At 43.4% G+C, this 13,957-nt stretch overlaps 7 protein-coding genes across 7 annotated transcripts; 3 read left to right on the forward strand and 4 right to left on the reverse strand.

Annotated features, from left to right (window-relative positions):
* Nucleotides 1-82: 82 nt before the first annotated feature.
* Nucleotides 83-1,706, reverse strand: V1512DRAFT_263801 (uncharacterized protein). Its single transcript, XM_066916563.1, has 2 exons — nucleotides 698-1,706; nucleotides 83-640 (listed from the first exon to the last, which is right to left on the reverse strand). The coding sequence occupies exons 1-2, from the start codon at nucleotides 1,623-1,625 to the stop codon at nucleotides 282-284; spliced, it is 1,287 nt and encodes a 428-aa protein (XP_066771247.1). The 5' UTR covers nucleotides 1,626-1,706; the 3' UTR covers nucleotides 83-281.
* Nucleotides 1,707-1,954: 248 nt separating this feature from the next.
* On the forward strand, nucleotides 1,955-3,075 carry V1512DRAFT_239696 (60S ribosomal protein uL18). Its single transcript, XM_066914209.1, has 2 exons — nucleotides 1,955-2,032; nucleotides 2,090-3,075. The coding sequence occupies exons 1-2, from the start codon at nucleotides 2,021-2,023 to the stop codon at nucleotides 2,999-3,001; spliced, it is 924 nt and encodes a 307-aa protein (XP_066771248.1). The 5' UTR covers nucleotides 1,955-2,020; the 3' UTR covers nucleotides 3,002-3,075.
* V1512DRAFT_226306 (uncharacterized protein) lies at nucleotides 3,036-3,764 on the reverse strand. The gene is made up of 2 exons (XM_066913851.1): nucleotides 3,530-3,764; nucleotides 3,036-3,428 (listed from the first exon to the last, which is right to left on the reverse strand). Exons 1-2 carry the CDS (start codon nucleotides 3,575-3,577, stop codon nucleotides 3,231-3,233), a joined length of 246 nt encoding a protein of 81 aa, XP_066771249.1. The 5' UTR covers nucleotides 3,578-3,764; the 3' UTR covers nucleotides 3,036-3,230.
* Nucleotides 3,730-5,554, forward strand: V1512DRAFT_263808 (GTP cyclohydrolase II-domain-containing protein). Its single transcript, XM_066916564.1, has 4 exons — nucleotides 3,730-4,465; nucleotides 4,519-4,693; nucleotides 4,746-5,028; nucleotides 5,076-5,554. Exons 1-4 carry the CDS (start codon nucleotides 3,970-3,972, stop codon nucleotides 5,115-5,117), a joined length of 996 nt encoding a protein of 331 aa, XP_066771250.1. The 5' UTR covers nucleotides 3,730-3,969; the 3' UTR covers nucleotides 5,118-5,554.
* Nucleotides 5,555-5,990: 436 nt separating this feature from the next.
* Nucleotides 5,991-6,629, reverse strand: V1512DRAFT_263811 (60S ribosomal protein eL36). Its single transcript, XM_066916565.1, has 4 exons — nucleotides 6,510-6,629; nucleotides 6,322-6,451; nucleotides 6,189-6,270; nucleotides 5,991-6,131 (listed from the first exon to the last, which is right to left on the reverse strand). The coding sequence occupies exons 1-4, from the start codon at nucleotides 6,523-6,525 to the stop codon at nucleotides 6,057-6,059; spliced, it is 303 nt and encodes a 100-aa protein (XP_066771251.1). The 5' UTR covers nucleotides 6,526-6,629; the 3' UTR covers nucleotides 5,991-6,056.
* A 155-nt stretch (nucleotides 6,630-6,784) lies between these two features.
* V1512DRAFT_263815 (formyl transferase) lies at nucleotides 6,785-7,750 on the forward strand. Its single transcript, XM_066916566.1, has 2 exons — nucleotides 6,785-7,625; nucleotides 7,677-7,750. The coding sequence occupies exon 1, from the start codon at nucleotides 6,821-6,823 to the stop codon at nucleotides 7,532-7,534; it is 714 nt and encodes a 237-aa protein (XP_066771252.1). The 5' UTR covers nucleotides 6,785-6,820; the 3' UTR covers nucleotides 7,535-7,625; nucleotides 7,677-7,750.
* Nucleotides 7,577-13,932, reverse strand: V1512DRAFT_171225 (uncharacterized protein). Its single transcript, XM_066913119.1, has 9 exons — nucleotides 13,776-13,932; nucleotides 13,354-13,724; nucleotides 13,141-13,296; nucleotides 12,530-13,092; nucleotides 12,328-12,476; nucleotides 10,266-12,279; nucleotides 10,018-10,217; nucleotides 7,677-9,966; nucleotides 7,577-7,625 (listed from the first exon to the last, which is right to left on the reverse strand). The coding sequence occupies exons 1-9, from the start codon at nucleotides 13,787-13,789 to the stop codon at nucleotides 7,620-7,622; spliced, it is 5,763 nt and encodes a 1,920-aa protein (XP_066771253.1). The 5' UTR covers nucleotides 13,790-13,932; the 3' UTR covers nucleotides 7,577-7,619.
* Nucleotides 13,933-13,957: the final 25 nt, after the last annotated feature.

The following is a 13,957-nucleotide window of genomic DNA, read 5'->3' on the forward strand; positions in this document are numbered from 1 at the left end:
GTATCATACACGTATGAACGAACCGTGCCGAGTCAGTGCCTTGTTACCTTTCATGCGTAGACAGAACGTTCACGTAAATCAGTTAATGACTAGAGCACTTTATTCTTCCTCTTAAAAATAATACTTATCAATTACTCTCTATTGTACACAAAACAGAAGACACAATTCAAAACAAGACACCCTACCGACGATTAGATGGAATACTATACACTAGAGATTCTAAAGCCAACAAAATCCTATACCGCAAATGAGATTAATCAAAGTTCTTCCCAGTTTCATGCCTAGACAGGATTGTGCGCAGGTTCTTGTTCTAACACAGCTTCGCTCAAAGCTTTGACATCGTCTGGAGTTCGTGCAGAGTCTTCCATCCGTTTCATGTAAATATAAATTTGCTTTCTAGTAATTTTGCTGCTGTCAATCTCATGATTCCGAGCCGCAAGCTCCTTGATACCATTGTAAACCTCACTGAGTGAGCTATCACGGTGCGAGAGAACGTATTCTTTGACGGCATCGGGCAGATACCGACGGCGGGTTGCAGGACCATGCACGATTCTGTGAGTGTACTTCACGATAACGTTTTTATCTGTCATTGATGCAGCTAAAATCAAACGACCGTGACAATTGAACAATTGCCGGCGAGCTAAATTATTCGTTAGGATATTTACATAGGAAGTAAGTCAAAAAAAAAATGACATACTTCTTGCTCGCTTTGGGGTTTTCAAACTCTCTCTGTTGTTTGATGTATCTGCGACCTGGGAGCAAACATATTGCGTTCTGAAGCTCTTACCAGATTTTGACTTTGCGCGTCGTGCAAAATAAAATCCGGTAATGTCATAAATTGCTTGAATGATGCGCTTGAACAGTTCGACTGGTTCGTTGTTGAGTCCCCTCAGGTTCTCCGCAATAGTGGTATGACCCCCGTCTACAGAAACCCCACCCTGCAAAAGAAATGCTTTCTGATGAACCTGAATTTGATCTTCCGGAATGTCTGGTACTTCGTCTTCATTTGTACTAGTAAGCGCCGGGTCAAGATTGGCGGGTGCAACAGGGAAGTAGTCATAAAACTGAGTGAAATCTGTAATCTCCATGATATTGGGAATTGAGCCGACTCCAGAACGAGAGCCAACTTCAGAAATATCGATCAGGTCTTCAACTGTCTGTTTGCCATTTTCACGCTTTCGCTTTCTGGTATCACTGGTGTGCTGTCTGCTTGTCTCACGGCAAGTATCGCAGAACTTATATGCGCCTTCCCTCCCAGCAGGCTTTGCAAACGACTCTTCAGGTTTTGCCAACTTGCAACGAGTACATACAAGTATACCGTCAGTGCCACTAAGCTCTGTAACCGTTCTGGACTCGAACGCGGGATCAGTCACCGCAGCGGCAGCGATGACCATGCTAGCAGAGAGTTCATCAGCGGCCTGTTGGTCGGAAGTAACATCTGAACGTATAGACAATTGATCTGTCTTAGTAATAGGATCTTGGTGTAAACTCACATGCTGCATAAAAGCGGCAGTAGTAGCAGACGGTCGAGGGACCTGAACCGGTGTAGCAGTAATAACGACTTCACCACCAGAATCTGTTCCCACATTTGCAGCCGCGGAAGCAGACGAAGTTTGTCGTGACATCTTTTCAGCGTTAGTCAATAAGCAAAAAACACAAAGATGCGAATGTTCGCGAAGATCAAAGCTCAAGCGCGCGTTGATCCGGGGAGAGTCGAGATGCGACGGTGTAAACAAGAACGAGGGTTTGGGGACAACGGCAGCATTCCATTTGCGGGCCTTGTGTCGATTTTTTGCCACAAAAACCGCGTGACTTGTAAGCAGCCCCAGGGTTGGGGCTAGTGACACTTAGCCCTACACATAGGGCTATTACCATATATTCCAAATGGCGCGTGACTGCGTTTGCTGCTTCTAAGCTTGATGGGCCGCACCACCGACGGTGTTCAACGTGTATACAGAAATTGGATCTTTTAGACCAGGAAAGTTGAACTTCAGTATCGACAACTTTGCCATCATACACAATGCCGTTCACTGTACGTTCTACTTGCACAATAGGCCTTTATGTTCTCATTGCTAATCTTTATTTATAGAAGCAAGTTAAGACCCCTGCCTACTTCTCGCGGTACCAGACTCCTTACCGTAGAAGACGGGAAGGAAAGACCGACTACTACGCCCGCAAGCGTCTGATCGCTCAGCACAAGGCGAAGTACAGCTCTCCCAAGTACCGCTTGGTTGTTCGTTTCACCAACAAGGATATCATTGCTCAGATTGTCTCGTCGCAGCTCACTGGAGATATCGTCCTCAGTGCTGCATACGCTCATGAGCTCCCCAACTACGGAATTGACCATGGTTTGACCAACTGGTCTGCTGCTTACGCTGTCGGTCTTTTGATTGCCCGACGAACTCTTCAGAAGCTGAAATTGGACGAAACCTACGTCGGTGTTGAGGAGGCTGATGGTGAATTCTCCTTGACTGAGGCTGTTGAAGATGGTCCTCGTCCATTCAAGGCTTATCTTGACGTTGGTCTTCATCGTACTACAACTGGTGCCCGTATCTTTGGTGTTCTTAAGGGAGCTTCTGACGGTGGTATCTACGTTCCCCATTCTGAGAAGAGATACCCTGGATACGATATTGAGTCCAAAGAGCTTGATGCTGATACTCTGAGAAAGTATATTGTCGGCGGACACGTTGCTGAATACATGGAGACTCTTGCCGACGATGATGAGGAGAAGTACAGAAGTGTTTTTAAAGGTTACATTGAGGACCAAATCGAGGCTGATGGTGTTGAAGACATTTACGTCGATGCCCATGCCAAGATCCGCGAGGACCCATCACCAAAGCCTACCGAGAAGAAGACAAAGGCTGAGTACGCTGCCGAGTCCAAGAAGTACAGATCCCAGAAGCTCACTTCAGAGGAGAGACTTGCCAAGCGGGCTGCGAAGATTGCATCCTTGGTTGGCGGTGGTGCTATTGCCGAGGAGGACGAGGAAGAGGACGAGTAATTTTGTCATATATAAAAATATAGTTTGTTTGTTGGCTACAAAAGTTTATGGTTGATGAACGGTATTATACAATATAATTTTTTATTTGTAGAATGGAATTTACGTAAAACCAGTTAGCTTCTACTGTTTAGTGAACGTATTTAAGTATGTGTAATGTTCGATGCAACTATTATGTTTTGAAAGTCTCAATATTTGACAAAAGTGACCGGCCTCTCATAGCAATATTGCTCTATGGGTTGACAATTCTCACACCGGCATCTCCACCACGAAAAATAGCATCGCCCTCGGCATATCCTCTTCCCAGGCCAAATCCAGTTCCGACCCATACAGGGAATGCTCGTCGCTTGAAGAGCGCGACCGAAATGACTGCACCGGCGGCGAAACCTATACCGGTTTTAACCACAGCGTTTGAAATGACGATATCCCACTATACAATATGTTAGAATGGCGATATGACAATGCGACGCGCTTTTAACAAGAATCAATTCATCCGAGCGGCCGAGAATTCAAGCACAATGTTAGAAGTACCTTATCGTTCAATGCCTGTTCCGAGGCGACTTTCTTGACAGTTGCCATTGTATGAATTATAAACAAGTATAGGTATGAACTCCACGGTCAGTGCAAGTGTAAATCAAAGAACCGTCTAGTCTAATATGTCGATTGCACGATAAACACCAAAAAACCGTTCAGTTCTGCCGGTACAAGCAGAGCTTCGAACACAGGTTAGGGTAGATGAGGTCGACATTTAATCGAACTGTTGCTTAGTACGCATTGTAGTACCCACAATAGAGTAGTACTCATTTCGGGCATATATAAAGCTCAGATCCAATAAAATAGATTAAAGTGGTGTGATAAATACGCAAGTCGGATTAACTTATTAGAAACCCGGAAGCAGACTGGCACTCTCTTTTTCATCTATCTATAACCCTACGATTGAGCTCTTCGTGGTGGAACTGCATATCGACAAAATGTCTACGTCAGAGTTTCCATCTTTTGTATCCCCGCGGCTAGACCCTCGGGCCGACGATAGCGGTAGTTCACTAGGTAGTACGACACCGTCACATCTAGATCTTTCAGTTCCTCCAAGTCTAATTTCGCCTTCATTCACGCCTTTAACCGTTCCATCTACGCCGGTACCGATTTTAGTCACTTCTACTCCGCCACCATCGAGTGGATTGCCAGACGTGCTGCCTGAAGTAGAATGTGTCGTTCGTGCACGGATCCCAACGACTACCGGCTCAGAGATATTTTTACATCTGTACAAAAACAATGTTGACAACAAAGAACATCTTGCTATTGTGTTTGGAAACCGTATTCGGAGTAAGAGCCTGGACAAAGTCCGGGAGGGAGAGACTGAAATGGACCGCATGGTCAGAGGCGCTTATGTGGGAAGGTTATATCCTGGCCGAAAGACAAGTAAAGAAGAGGAAAGTGACTCAAGCAATGATGTTGCTAAGAGTCATGGTGAGTGGTTTTGGTATCAAGATCTTCCTTGTACTTGCTGACTCGCGAATTAGCAACATTGGTCAGGATACATTCGGAATGCTATACCGGTGAGATCGCTTGGTCGGCTCGATGTGACTGCGGCGAACAGCTTGATGAAGCAGCACGATTAATGGCAAAGGAAAATGACGGTGTTGTGGTCTACTTACGGCAAGAAGGTCGTGGTATTGGACTTGGCGAGAAATTAAAGTAGGAAAGATGTGACAAAGCGTTTATTAGTCTCAACTAAGTTTGATTTTAGAGCATACAATCTTCAAGATTTAGGTGCTGACACTGTGACAGCAAATCTATTGCTTCGCCATCCTGCGGACGCGCGGTCTTACAGTTTAGCGACAGCCATCCTGCTAGATCTCGACCAACCCGAGATTCGATTGCTCACAAATAACCCCGACAAGATTGCAGCTGTCGAGGGAAAACATAGAGAGATCAAGGTGGTCGAACGCGTTCCTATGGTGCCTCTCGCATGGAAGACCAAGGCGGGTGGAATCAGAAGCACCGAAATTGAGGGTTATTTGAAGACAAAGGTATGGCTTATACAATTTCTATACTATTATCAAACTAACCAATTAAGATTGAACGGATGGGACACATGCTGGACCAGCCACGTGAATGAATTGTCATAATAGTTTCAAAATTGTTAGAGACTTATATATTTGGCGTAGAGAGCCAAACACAGCCAGCGTCTGACTGTATTTAAATGGCCTGCAAAACAACATTTAACGTAGCTGTTAGTTAGTTTATTTCACGTTGCACGGCTGCTCAATAGGATCCAGTAAGTGTATAGCAGTTCTTTTACGGGTCTACCATCAATCTTCAAAACACTGAAATGTGAACATAAAGTCCGAACACGACACAAAACTATTGAACTGTCGACACATACTTTTACAAAGATAAGCTGTGCGTTCAGTCAGTAGTAGAAATGGCCAGGATACAAGTCGTTCTTAATTGGAAAGTAGAAACTATAGTGTACGCATTTAATGTAAAGTCGATTCTGGAGCCACTCGCTATCGCATACACAACGTACTGCCTGCCACTCCAAAATTAGTCCAATTACTAGACATATGTAGACACTATGTAGTTCTGGTACGGCAAGTTAGTGTTCTTCTGCTTGGTTTACATCTGCTCAAAAGACTTGCAGAAGGATTCAAGTTGGACATAATGGGAATTTACAGTTTGACTATTGCTGGAAGACCACACGGCTACTGTGTCATCATCATAGAAGCCTTGCCGAGCATTCACAAGGCTGAAGAATCTGAAATTCTAAATAATTGAAAAGATAGGCTTTGCAGTTTTCAGATATCAGCTTTCAGTGTGACTTGCGCATAGAAAAGTTACTACTAGTAGCTTCACTTTTCACCGAGCACCCCAACTTTCATGAACAGCCTTACACTGAGACCATATATTATTGCATGACTAGAACTTTTCGTATTCTACGCACATAAAGTCATGCACTGTAAAATTTTCTAGAAGTGTTTTGTAGACGATGAATACGATGGAATTTTTGACCCACAAATAATGAAAATTCAGCTGCACAATTTTTCTATTATACATTTTAGTGTCGTCGGGACTCAGCAATGATTCTGGTGAGGTCGTCAACTTTGCTCTTGGCACGGCCGAATGTACCCAACTGCATGATATATTAGCCATTTGCCCATACACAATCCAACACTGCAATATCACTCACTCTTCTCTTAGCCAACTTACGGGCACGCTTGTCCTTGCTGTTACGGATCAACTCCATAACACGTCGCTCGTATGGGGCGAGTCTAGAACAATTAGTTTGGAATAACAAATGTGTAATCCTGATCTATGCATACCCAGAAACTTCACGGACAACGTCACGAACAAAAGTAGCACGCTTGCTGATCTTTCCCTTGCTACGGGAGATGCGGGCCTTTGGCTCACGAACGGTAACCTGGTGTCCCTTGTTCAGTCCAACAATGAGTCCTAAATTAAGTATAAGAATCTGTCTTGTATATTGTGAATAAGCAAGTTGGAATCGTACCTGTCTTCTCTGCCATTATTGATAATTAAATGTGATGATAATGGGACTTCCAAGTTGAATTACGACAACCTCAAAATGTTTGACCGCCTCACACTCAATGGTGTAATGAAACAGAGTTTCAAACTTCGAGCTGGTCGTGACTGCGTTTTTGCTTTGAAAAGCTTAAATCGTCTTAGTCATGCATGACATCAGCATGTGCGGCTCAATTAATACTAAGGGGCTTGTAGCATAAAATTCAATTTCCGAGTATGTAGATTATTTTAAAATCAATTGAACTTGAAGACAGTAGTTGGGTGCGATTTCTGGCAGCAATGACAGGCAAACCACAAATTGTAGTTCTTATCTCGGGGTCTGGGTCAAACTTGCAGGCTTTAATTGACTCCGTCGCTGGCAAGACATCCCCTCAGATTCAGGCGGAGATCCACACCGTGATCTCGTCGTCGCCAACTGCATATGGATTAACGCGGGCTGAAGAGGCAGGTGTTCCTACTATTGTTCACGATCTGCAGGAATATTACAAGGACACACCGAAGGAGGACAAAGCTGCACGGAAACAATGTCGGAAAACGTTTAATGTTGACTTGTCTAAGATAGTTTTGGATTTAAAGCCAAATCTTATAGTGTGCGCCGGGTGGATGCTCATTCTGTCACCGTCATTCCTCAAGCCAGTAGAACAGGCAAATATTCCAATTATAAATTTACATCCAGCACTTCCCGGCCAATTCGACGGAATCAGAGCCATCGAACGTGCTTGGGAAGCAGGCCAGCGAGGCGAAATCACAACAGGTGGTCTTATGATCCACAGAGTTATTCAGGAAGTCGACCGAGGTGAACCGCTGGTGGTCAAGGAGCTTGAATTTAAACAGGATGAGACCATTCAAGACTATGAACGTCGGGTACATGAAGCGGAGCACCTTGCGATTGTGGAAGGCACTATTATGGCTTTAAAAGAGATTGAGAAAAAGAACGAAATAGAAGCAGAAGAAACTCCAGATGTCTCGAAGCTCAAAATAGACGACAATTGAAAAGTATCGGTTTTTTGTATTTTATGGCATCATGCATGTACAGTATCTAGTAATTGGGATTGGTGAAAGTCGGACGCATTACTTCTTAGTACTGCATAAATCGTTAGCCAGCTGCAAACGCCTGTCACTGACCATAACTTACAGGAATACCGTTTGTCATTCTCTGAAACTCATCGTAACCCTTTGTATAAAGACTCTCTGCACTCTTCTTGATCAGTCCTCTCATATAATCAGCAGCATCTTTGTCTGATTTCTCCAGTACAAATCTTTCGCGAAGCCTTCTGATAGTTGTCTCACCTTTAAAGCAAGGCAAGCCACTTTCCAGCATCGGCATAACGCATTTAATAATGCTCTCCGCATAAGGTCTCGACGCCAAAAAGGCTTTGATGCTGAGCTCTTCAAACCAGTGGTACGCTTGAGTGTCAGGACTACCGCCCATGACTTGAACCATCTCATGCGTGAGTTTAAAAGGCGCTGCCTCAAACCTGACACCACCGGGTACAATATCAAAGCAAAAGCCGAAATCAATGTGAAGTACGTGGCCTTGATCGTCGTACATAATGTTACCATTATGTCTGTCTTTGAACTGCAGCAAGTAGGAAATAACTGAATAAGCTGCCATACTTTGAACGAAACCGTTTCGAGCTTGTTGAAATTTAATTGAGTCCTCACTACCGTGCTTACTGATAAAGTACTCGTATAACCCGTTCACGGCCTCCCGGCCAAGCATGTCGCGAGAGATTGAGTTAGGAAGAACATCAATAATACCGCAACCAGGATAAGTCGCAACCACTCTGTACGGAAACAAATACAGATCCAATCCAGACGCGCTAAAAATACTTCGGAACAAAGCAATGAGCTGAAGCGCTAACATATCTTGGCGACAGTCGTCACCAACTTTGAAAATCGCACTTAGCATCTTCTCCACCGTCTCGACAGCTGTCTTTTCTGAATCGTCTTCGCCTTCAATCCTGATTGTGTTGATAATCTTCACTTCCTTCCGAATTTTGAAAGTCGCCATAAACGGAGCCTTTGCATGACTTTGCAGTGGTCTGCCAGATTTGCGGTCGATTCCAATCACTACCCCGTCTGGATTACTAGGAAGATAAACTCCGACGTCAACTCTAATTTTGCCCATCTCCTCATCAATCTTGATTTTTTTCTCTGCCTTGCTCTTCTTGATATACGGTTTCAGTTTTCCAGAAATAGACGTGACGTCTCTAAAAAAATCAAATTCACGATCGTAGAAATCACGGTCTTGACCCTTGAATGAAGCAATCAAAGTATCCATGACTCGGTCAAGAGTTGGCTTGATTGGATCAGGAACCTTTTCATCTTCATCACGGTAAGCGTTTGCTTGCATGTTCCAAATGATTTGATGCGCAAACAATTGGTCAAGCTTGCCTGTATCCAATATGAACTGCTCAATGTAGCCAGATTTGTCATGCCTCATCATCTGTACAATTTGAGGAACGTAAAAAAATGTCACGTCAACTCCATGACTCTCGAGTGATCTCATAGCGTACTGCAGCACCAGGGGATCGTAATTGTAGCCCGGCATAAACAGATTGATTGCATCTATTGGGGCGCTTCGAGTCCAGTACGAAAGGTACTTCCAACCCAGAACGAGGGACTCGGCTTTGCGACTTTCAAGTAGATAACTCAGCGCGTCTCCTATATCGACAACTAGGCCAGTGTCATTAGCAATAAGTTGCATCAGTTGCTCTTCAATGTTGTGCTGCTTAAATCGCTTTGCATAATAAACGGCCAAAGCAGGATCTTCCTGCCATGCCACCACGACCATTTCCGGTGTAGCCACTGAAGAATTCTTAGGAATGACAGATTTCAGCTGACGATATGGAACAAATTGCAATGGTTCCAACCAGATTGACATGGCGTAGACTTCATTTTCTAGAAACTGCATCAGCAGTTCACGTTTGACGTCCAATAACAAATTTTTTTCTGGTCCTTTCACGGTAATGTTTTTCACCAAGTGATAGACCTTCAGTAGAAGTCTAAATTCGGATTTAAGATGCAAGCGGTTGCCACCAAAAGGGTACGTTGCTGGCTTAGCAAACCAAGTAAGAGCCGCGGTTAGAGTGAGATTTTTGAAATAAGTAGAGCGCTGGGAAGAAAGATTGTTGTGTCCTTCCAACAATTGCAATGAAAACAAAATTACATTAAATCTGTTCTCTCGAACCAAGGGATGATGGCTGGCATCCTTCATATTCAACAGAGCAACCCTCAAAGCTCTTTCAAAAATCTCAAGCAAATGCGGACTCTCAAATCTGCTTGATTGAAAATGACTGGAGAGCATATCGATAATGTACATATGTGGCGCAAAGCTGTTTACAGCAAGGCGAGCGGCACGAACAATTTCATCCTTACTAGAAGGAGCATACTCCATCCTTCCATCCAAAACGGGAATAATGCTAAAGTTGCTCATTAGCAACAGTATTGATATGATCACAGCTTATACATACTCATGGGCCCGTGAGTATATGCCTCCGTGGTTTCTAATACTCCATTCAAACCCAAGCACAATCTCCGCAAGAATACGTGATTGCAACTCCGGCGCCTCAGTCAAAATCCAAAGCCATATTGATACACCAAGCTTGACGGACTGCTTGGTAAACATAGTAAGCGGAATAAATGCTAAGTAATGCAGCAATGGAGAAGAGATCTACAGCAATGTTAATGATTTGTCTGCTGCTTTTGTCCGTAAACATACTTTAACGTTTTTAAGCGAGTAGGCAGTAGCCCGCAACAGACTTTCCCGCAATTCAGCGATAGAGATGAACTTTTTTGCCAGCACCTTTTTCTTTAAGTTTGATAGCATAGTAAGAACCGTCGGGAAATCATGATCGTCATCTTCAGTGCCTGCATTGGACTCAACCTTGCGATATACTTGTCGCCAAGTATATTGAGCCAAAAAGTCAGACGCTGTGTCAGTACCAGTATCAGCCTGTCGACCAATTGAAGCAAGCCTGTTGTCAGAAGCGGGAATCCTGCCTCCCATCTCAACAGCGAAGGAGCGTCCAAGAGCCACATGACCAAATGCCTTGAAATCGTCAATTTCAGCAAGATAGGCCTGCAGTAAGCCCTTCATATCCATAGGAATAAGATCTATGGACCTCTGCACCCAAGCCCGAGCTTTTCTATCCAAATACTTTAACGTCTCCTTTCTGTGTATGTAAGAATCCGACAGCTCTAAAGAAATATTGGCCTTTGCAGAAACAAAAACCGACTTAGGTGAGTATTGATCTACATCTTCATCCAAGCAGCTGTTCCATAAAAGAGTCAAAAGTTCAAGCAATGTAAACAAACTTTCTCGATTGCATAAAGCTGATGGTATGACATCAATCAGCCTTTGCGTACATGTGAACGCTACAGCGGAAACGCTCTGAATTCTGTGGCAGCAATATATAAGAATCTGTCGCAACTGTTTAGAGACACTCTCGCTAGCAGCAACACCCTGCTTTGATTGAAACTTGTTGAGATAGATATTCATAACCTCGTCTGCGATTCCTAACATGAATTTGTGAGTGTCTCCTGATTTCAGCCCGGGATCGACAAAATATAGGAGTACTTTTGAGCAGTCTCCCACGGAAGCTCTTACTGATTCCAAGAAAAGGGCGGCCGCAAGAAAGACTAATTTGGGATATGGAATAGTGCGGACTTCCAAGGCTGTGGACGAAAACGCCGACAAAATCTGCTGTCTCAGATCGTTCATGTTGTGATGAGACGAACCCCGACGTAGCACAGTATTGATCTCCATGTCACTTTCAAAGCGATTAGACGAACTTTCCGAAATGAGCGTCGGAGAGTTCCACGCAATGATTTCAAATTCTTGTCGATACATCTTTGCCCAATCGGAGCCTCTCAAGTAACCATGAACAACAATGTTAAACCAAGCATTGCGAAAAGCAACCAAAATTTCCAAGTTTTCTGTTTTGTATGGCGTTTGATCAACAGCAGGCAGTAAAGCAGCTAATGGCTTAATCAGCAAAGAAATTTCTTTTGCAGTAACTGTTATTTCATGGTGTGGTCTGTGATGCTCAAGTTCTTGTACATCGCCCTTGCTTACAATAGCGTCGAGCAAGTCTTTTAGGTAGACATCGTAGAACATGTCTCCCAACCGAAGCTTTTTTGAAATTCTTATTCTTGCATCTAAAATCGCATCCGTCATACCTGTATCTCCATGAACTACTGCTTCAACGCACAATCGTGAGTATAGCTTCAATATTGTTCTCAAGTCTCGGTCTGTGCCACTGAGCGCGAGTCCCGACAACGCAATAACTACAGAACGATCGATAAAGTCATTAAAACGACCAATTTTCTGCATCAAAACAGATATGGCAAGCGCATTAATTTTCGCATCATTGTAATTCTCCACAACCCTAGCCAAAGCATGAATAATGTTTTCGTAAATAATGTTTCGCTCGTCTTCGCTTGCCGAAAGTAGACTGATACTACTCCCCATACTTGTGACTCTCTCCAGATTCTTTGAAGAAACCTCGGTAATTTCAACGCGACTTGCAGTATTTGCCAACTTGCGTACATCGCCAACCGGAACAATTATGTTAGATAGAGTATACAGCGTTGAAATAACAGCATCTTCAGATAGAGATTTTAGAGCATAGGCAACGCATACTGCGCCAATTTGAATTGTCTCTTTTGTCGCGTTGTAGCGCACTATGAGTCTTGGAAAAATTCTGGTAAGTGATGCCCCAATGTCCGAGTCACTATGTTAAGATATTAGCAGATCAAACGTTGATAAGCACGATACTGACGATCTACACATTAGTGCCATAATTTTGAAAATTGTGGAAATAAGCTGCTCATCCATCACTTGGTCATCGTTTGCAAGCGAAGTATCGATTGTTTGCATAAGATCCGATAGCTTGTGTAGACCTGAAAACACGGCAATACAGAGGATCTCCTATAATGAGTTAGTAACCGTAGCGGGATGAATGACTCAACTCGTCTGCATACCAATGCAGAAGCCTTGACCGCAAAGCTGAGACGTCTCTGTCTAGCTGACATCAAGTCAATATAATCAGCGCCATCGTCCACATTAGCAATCTCAGCCAAAGCTATATCGCGACACAATGACAGAGATTTTTGAAGATTTGAATCCAATTGGGCATTCATCCGAGCACCTTCCATTAAGTCGTCTAAAAATGAACCCGGCTTTGTTTTTGATGAAGCCTCTAGCGTTGGAGTTACGTACAAACAGAATGGAACAACGTAAAGCCCGGACACATTTCTAACTGCCTCGACGAAACTGTACCGTAATGACGCAGATCCAAAAGATTTTCCTGAAGCACGATATCTTAATCTGTAGTAGTTCCAGACTTTACTGGTCGGATCGTTTGAAGTCCTCAATATAGACAGGGCCTCCTCAAGGTGAACACAGAAATCACCGCGAAACACTGTCGCAATGGAAGAAATTAACTGATATTGAACTTCGGAGGACTCGTAGTTCTGAGCTTGCTCTCCGACAGCCAACAGAAATCCTTGCAGAGAAAACGACAATGGCAGTATTGTTGCAAGATCTTGCAGTTAGCGTAGTGTCTTATGTAAAATATTGGAAATTGACTTACTATAAGGTGTAGTTGATATTTTCTTATTTATAGCCGTAATATAGTCCATAATATATTTATTAGCTTCATCGGCCAATTTGTCAAACCGTTGACTGATATCAATAATAGCAAGTACAAGCTTGTTGGTAAGTACTTCCCACGGTGACGGTAACATATCTAAGTCAATAAAAGTCAAAAAAATGTTTATTTGCTCAAACACACAATGTTGCAAACCTCGAATCAACGGCGATGGTGTGAAATATTGTCTATAGCTGTCCATCAAATACAGTCCAAGCTGGTTCAACAGATTTTTGGCCTTCGTGACTTCTCTCAAATATGGGACAGAAGAAGCCAAAGCAAGCAGCACGTCGAGTTCCTTTGTAGGTATCGCAATTCCATGAATTTTGCCATTCCCATTTGTCACAATTCCGTTCTTGCTCAGATCTTCATTAAGAGAGGGGGTTGGTTCTGTGAACAGTTTCCCTCCGTGATTGAGTGATACAGTAATTTTTTCATAACCTTCAGTCATTCCTTCACAACAGGTCTTTGCTGTAAAACTAGCTAGACGATTAAGTACTTGGGCTCTCAACGTAGCCCTGGATATGCTGTTGTAAATATGTCAGCTTCACCTTCTCAAGATCATCAAAACTATGTACCCAAAACTGTCCATTTTGCGCCAATGCTTAGTCTTTGACCAAATGATCGCTTAAATATTAAGCCGATGTGGTTATGTTTGCATGTTACACGCGTAGTGTGTAGTATTGTTACAAACAAGTTAAGTTCAAATATCTCTCGAGGAGATCACTGATCGCTGCAGCGGCTCAGTGTCCCATGTGTT

Source organism: Lipomyces arxii (genome assembly GCF_038497795.1).
Source record: "Lipomyces arxii strain Phaff 12-163 unplaced genomic scaffold V1512scaffold_9, whole genome shotgun sequence".
Lineage (NCBI taxonomy): Eukaryota > Fungi > Ascomycota > Lipomycetes > Lipomycetales > Lipomycetaceae > Lipomyces > Lipomyces arxii.

Bases quoted from the DNA above. Each gene is read 5' to 3' on its own strand.
- V1512DRAFT_263811 (XM_066916565.1), bottom strand. The intron at 6,271-6,321 runs GTATGCATAGAT...TAATTGTTCTAG, and splicing joins GTTGTCCGTGAAGTTTCTGG to ACTCGCCCCATACGAGCGAC. The intron at 6,132-6,188 runs GTGAGTGATATT...TATATCATGCAG, and splicing joins GTAAGTTGGCTAAGAGAAGA to TTGGGTACATTCGGCCGTGC.
- V1512DRAFT_171225 (XM_066913119.1), bottom strand. The intron at 12,477-12,529 runs GTATGCAGACGA...AACTCATTATAG, and splicing joins CGGTCAAGGCTTCTGCATTG to GAGATCCTCTGTATTGCCGT. The intron at 12,280-12,327 runs GTCAGTATCGTG...ATCTTAACATAG, and splicing joins ATGGCACTAATGTGTAGATC to TGACTCGGACATTGGGGCAT.
- V1512DRAFT_263815 (XM_066916566.1), top strand. From the start codon at position 6,821: ATGACAGGCAAACCACAAATTGTAGTTCTTATCTCGGGGTCTGGGTCA.
- V1512DRAFT_226306 (XM_066913851.1), bottom strand. From the start codon at position 3,577: ATGGCAACTGTCAAGAAAGTCGCCTCGGAACAGGCATTGAACGATAAG. The intron at 3,429-3,529 runs GTACTTCTAACA...CATATTGTATAG, and splicing joins AACAGGCATTGAACGATAAG to TGGGATATCGTCATTTCAAA.
- V1512DRAFT_263801 (XM_066916563.1), bottom strand. From the start codon at position 1,625: ATGTCACGACAAACTTCGTCTGCTTCCGCGGCTGCAAATGTGGGAACA. The intron at 641-697 runs GTATGTCATTTT...CGAATAATTTAG, and splicing joins AACCCCAAAGCGAGCAAGAA to CTCGCCGGCAATTGTTCAAT.
- V1512DRAFT_263808 (XM_066916564.1), top strand. From the start codon at position 3,970: ATGTCTACGTCAGAGTTTCCATCTTTTGTATCCCCGCGGCTAGACCCT. The intron at 4,466-4,518 runs GTGAGTGGTTTT...CTCGCGAATTAG, and splicing joins TGATGTTGCTAAGAGTCATG to CAACATTGGTCAGGATACAT. The intron at 5,029-5,075 runs GTATGGCTTATA...TAACCAATTAAG, and splicing joins AGGGTTATTTGAAGACAAAG to ATTGAACGGATGGGACACAT.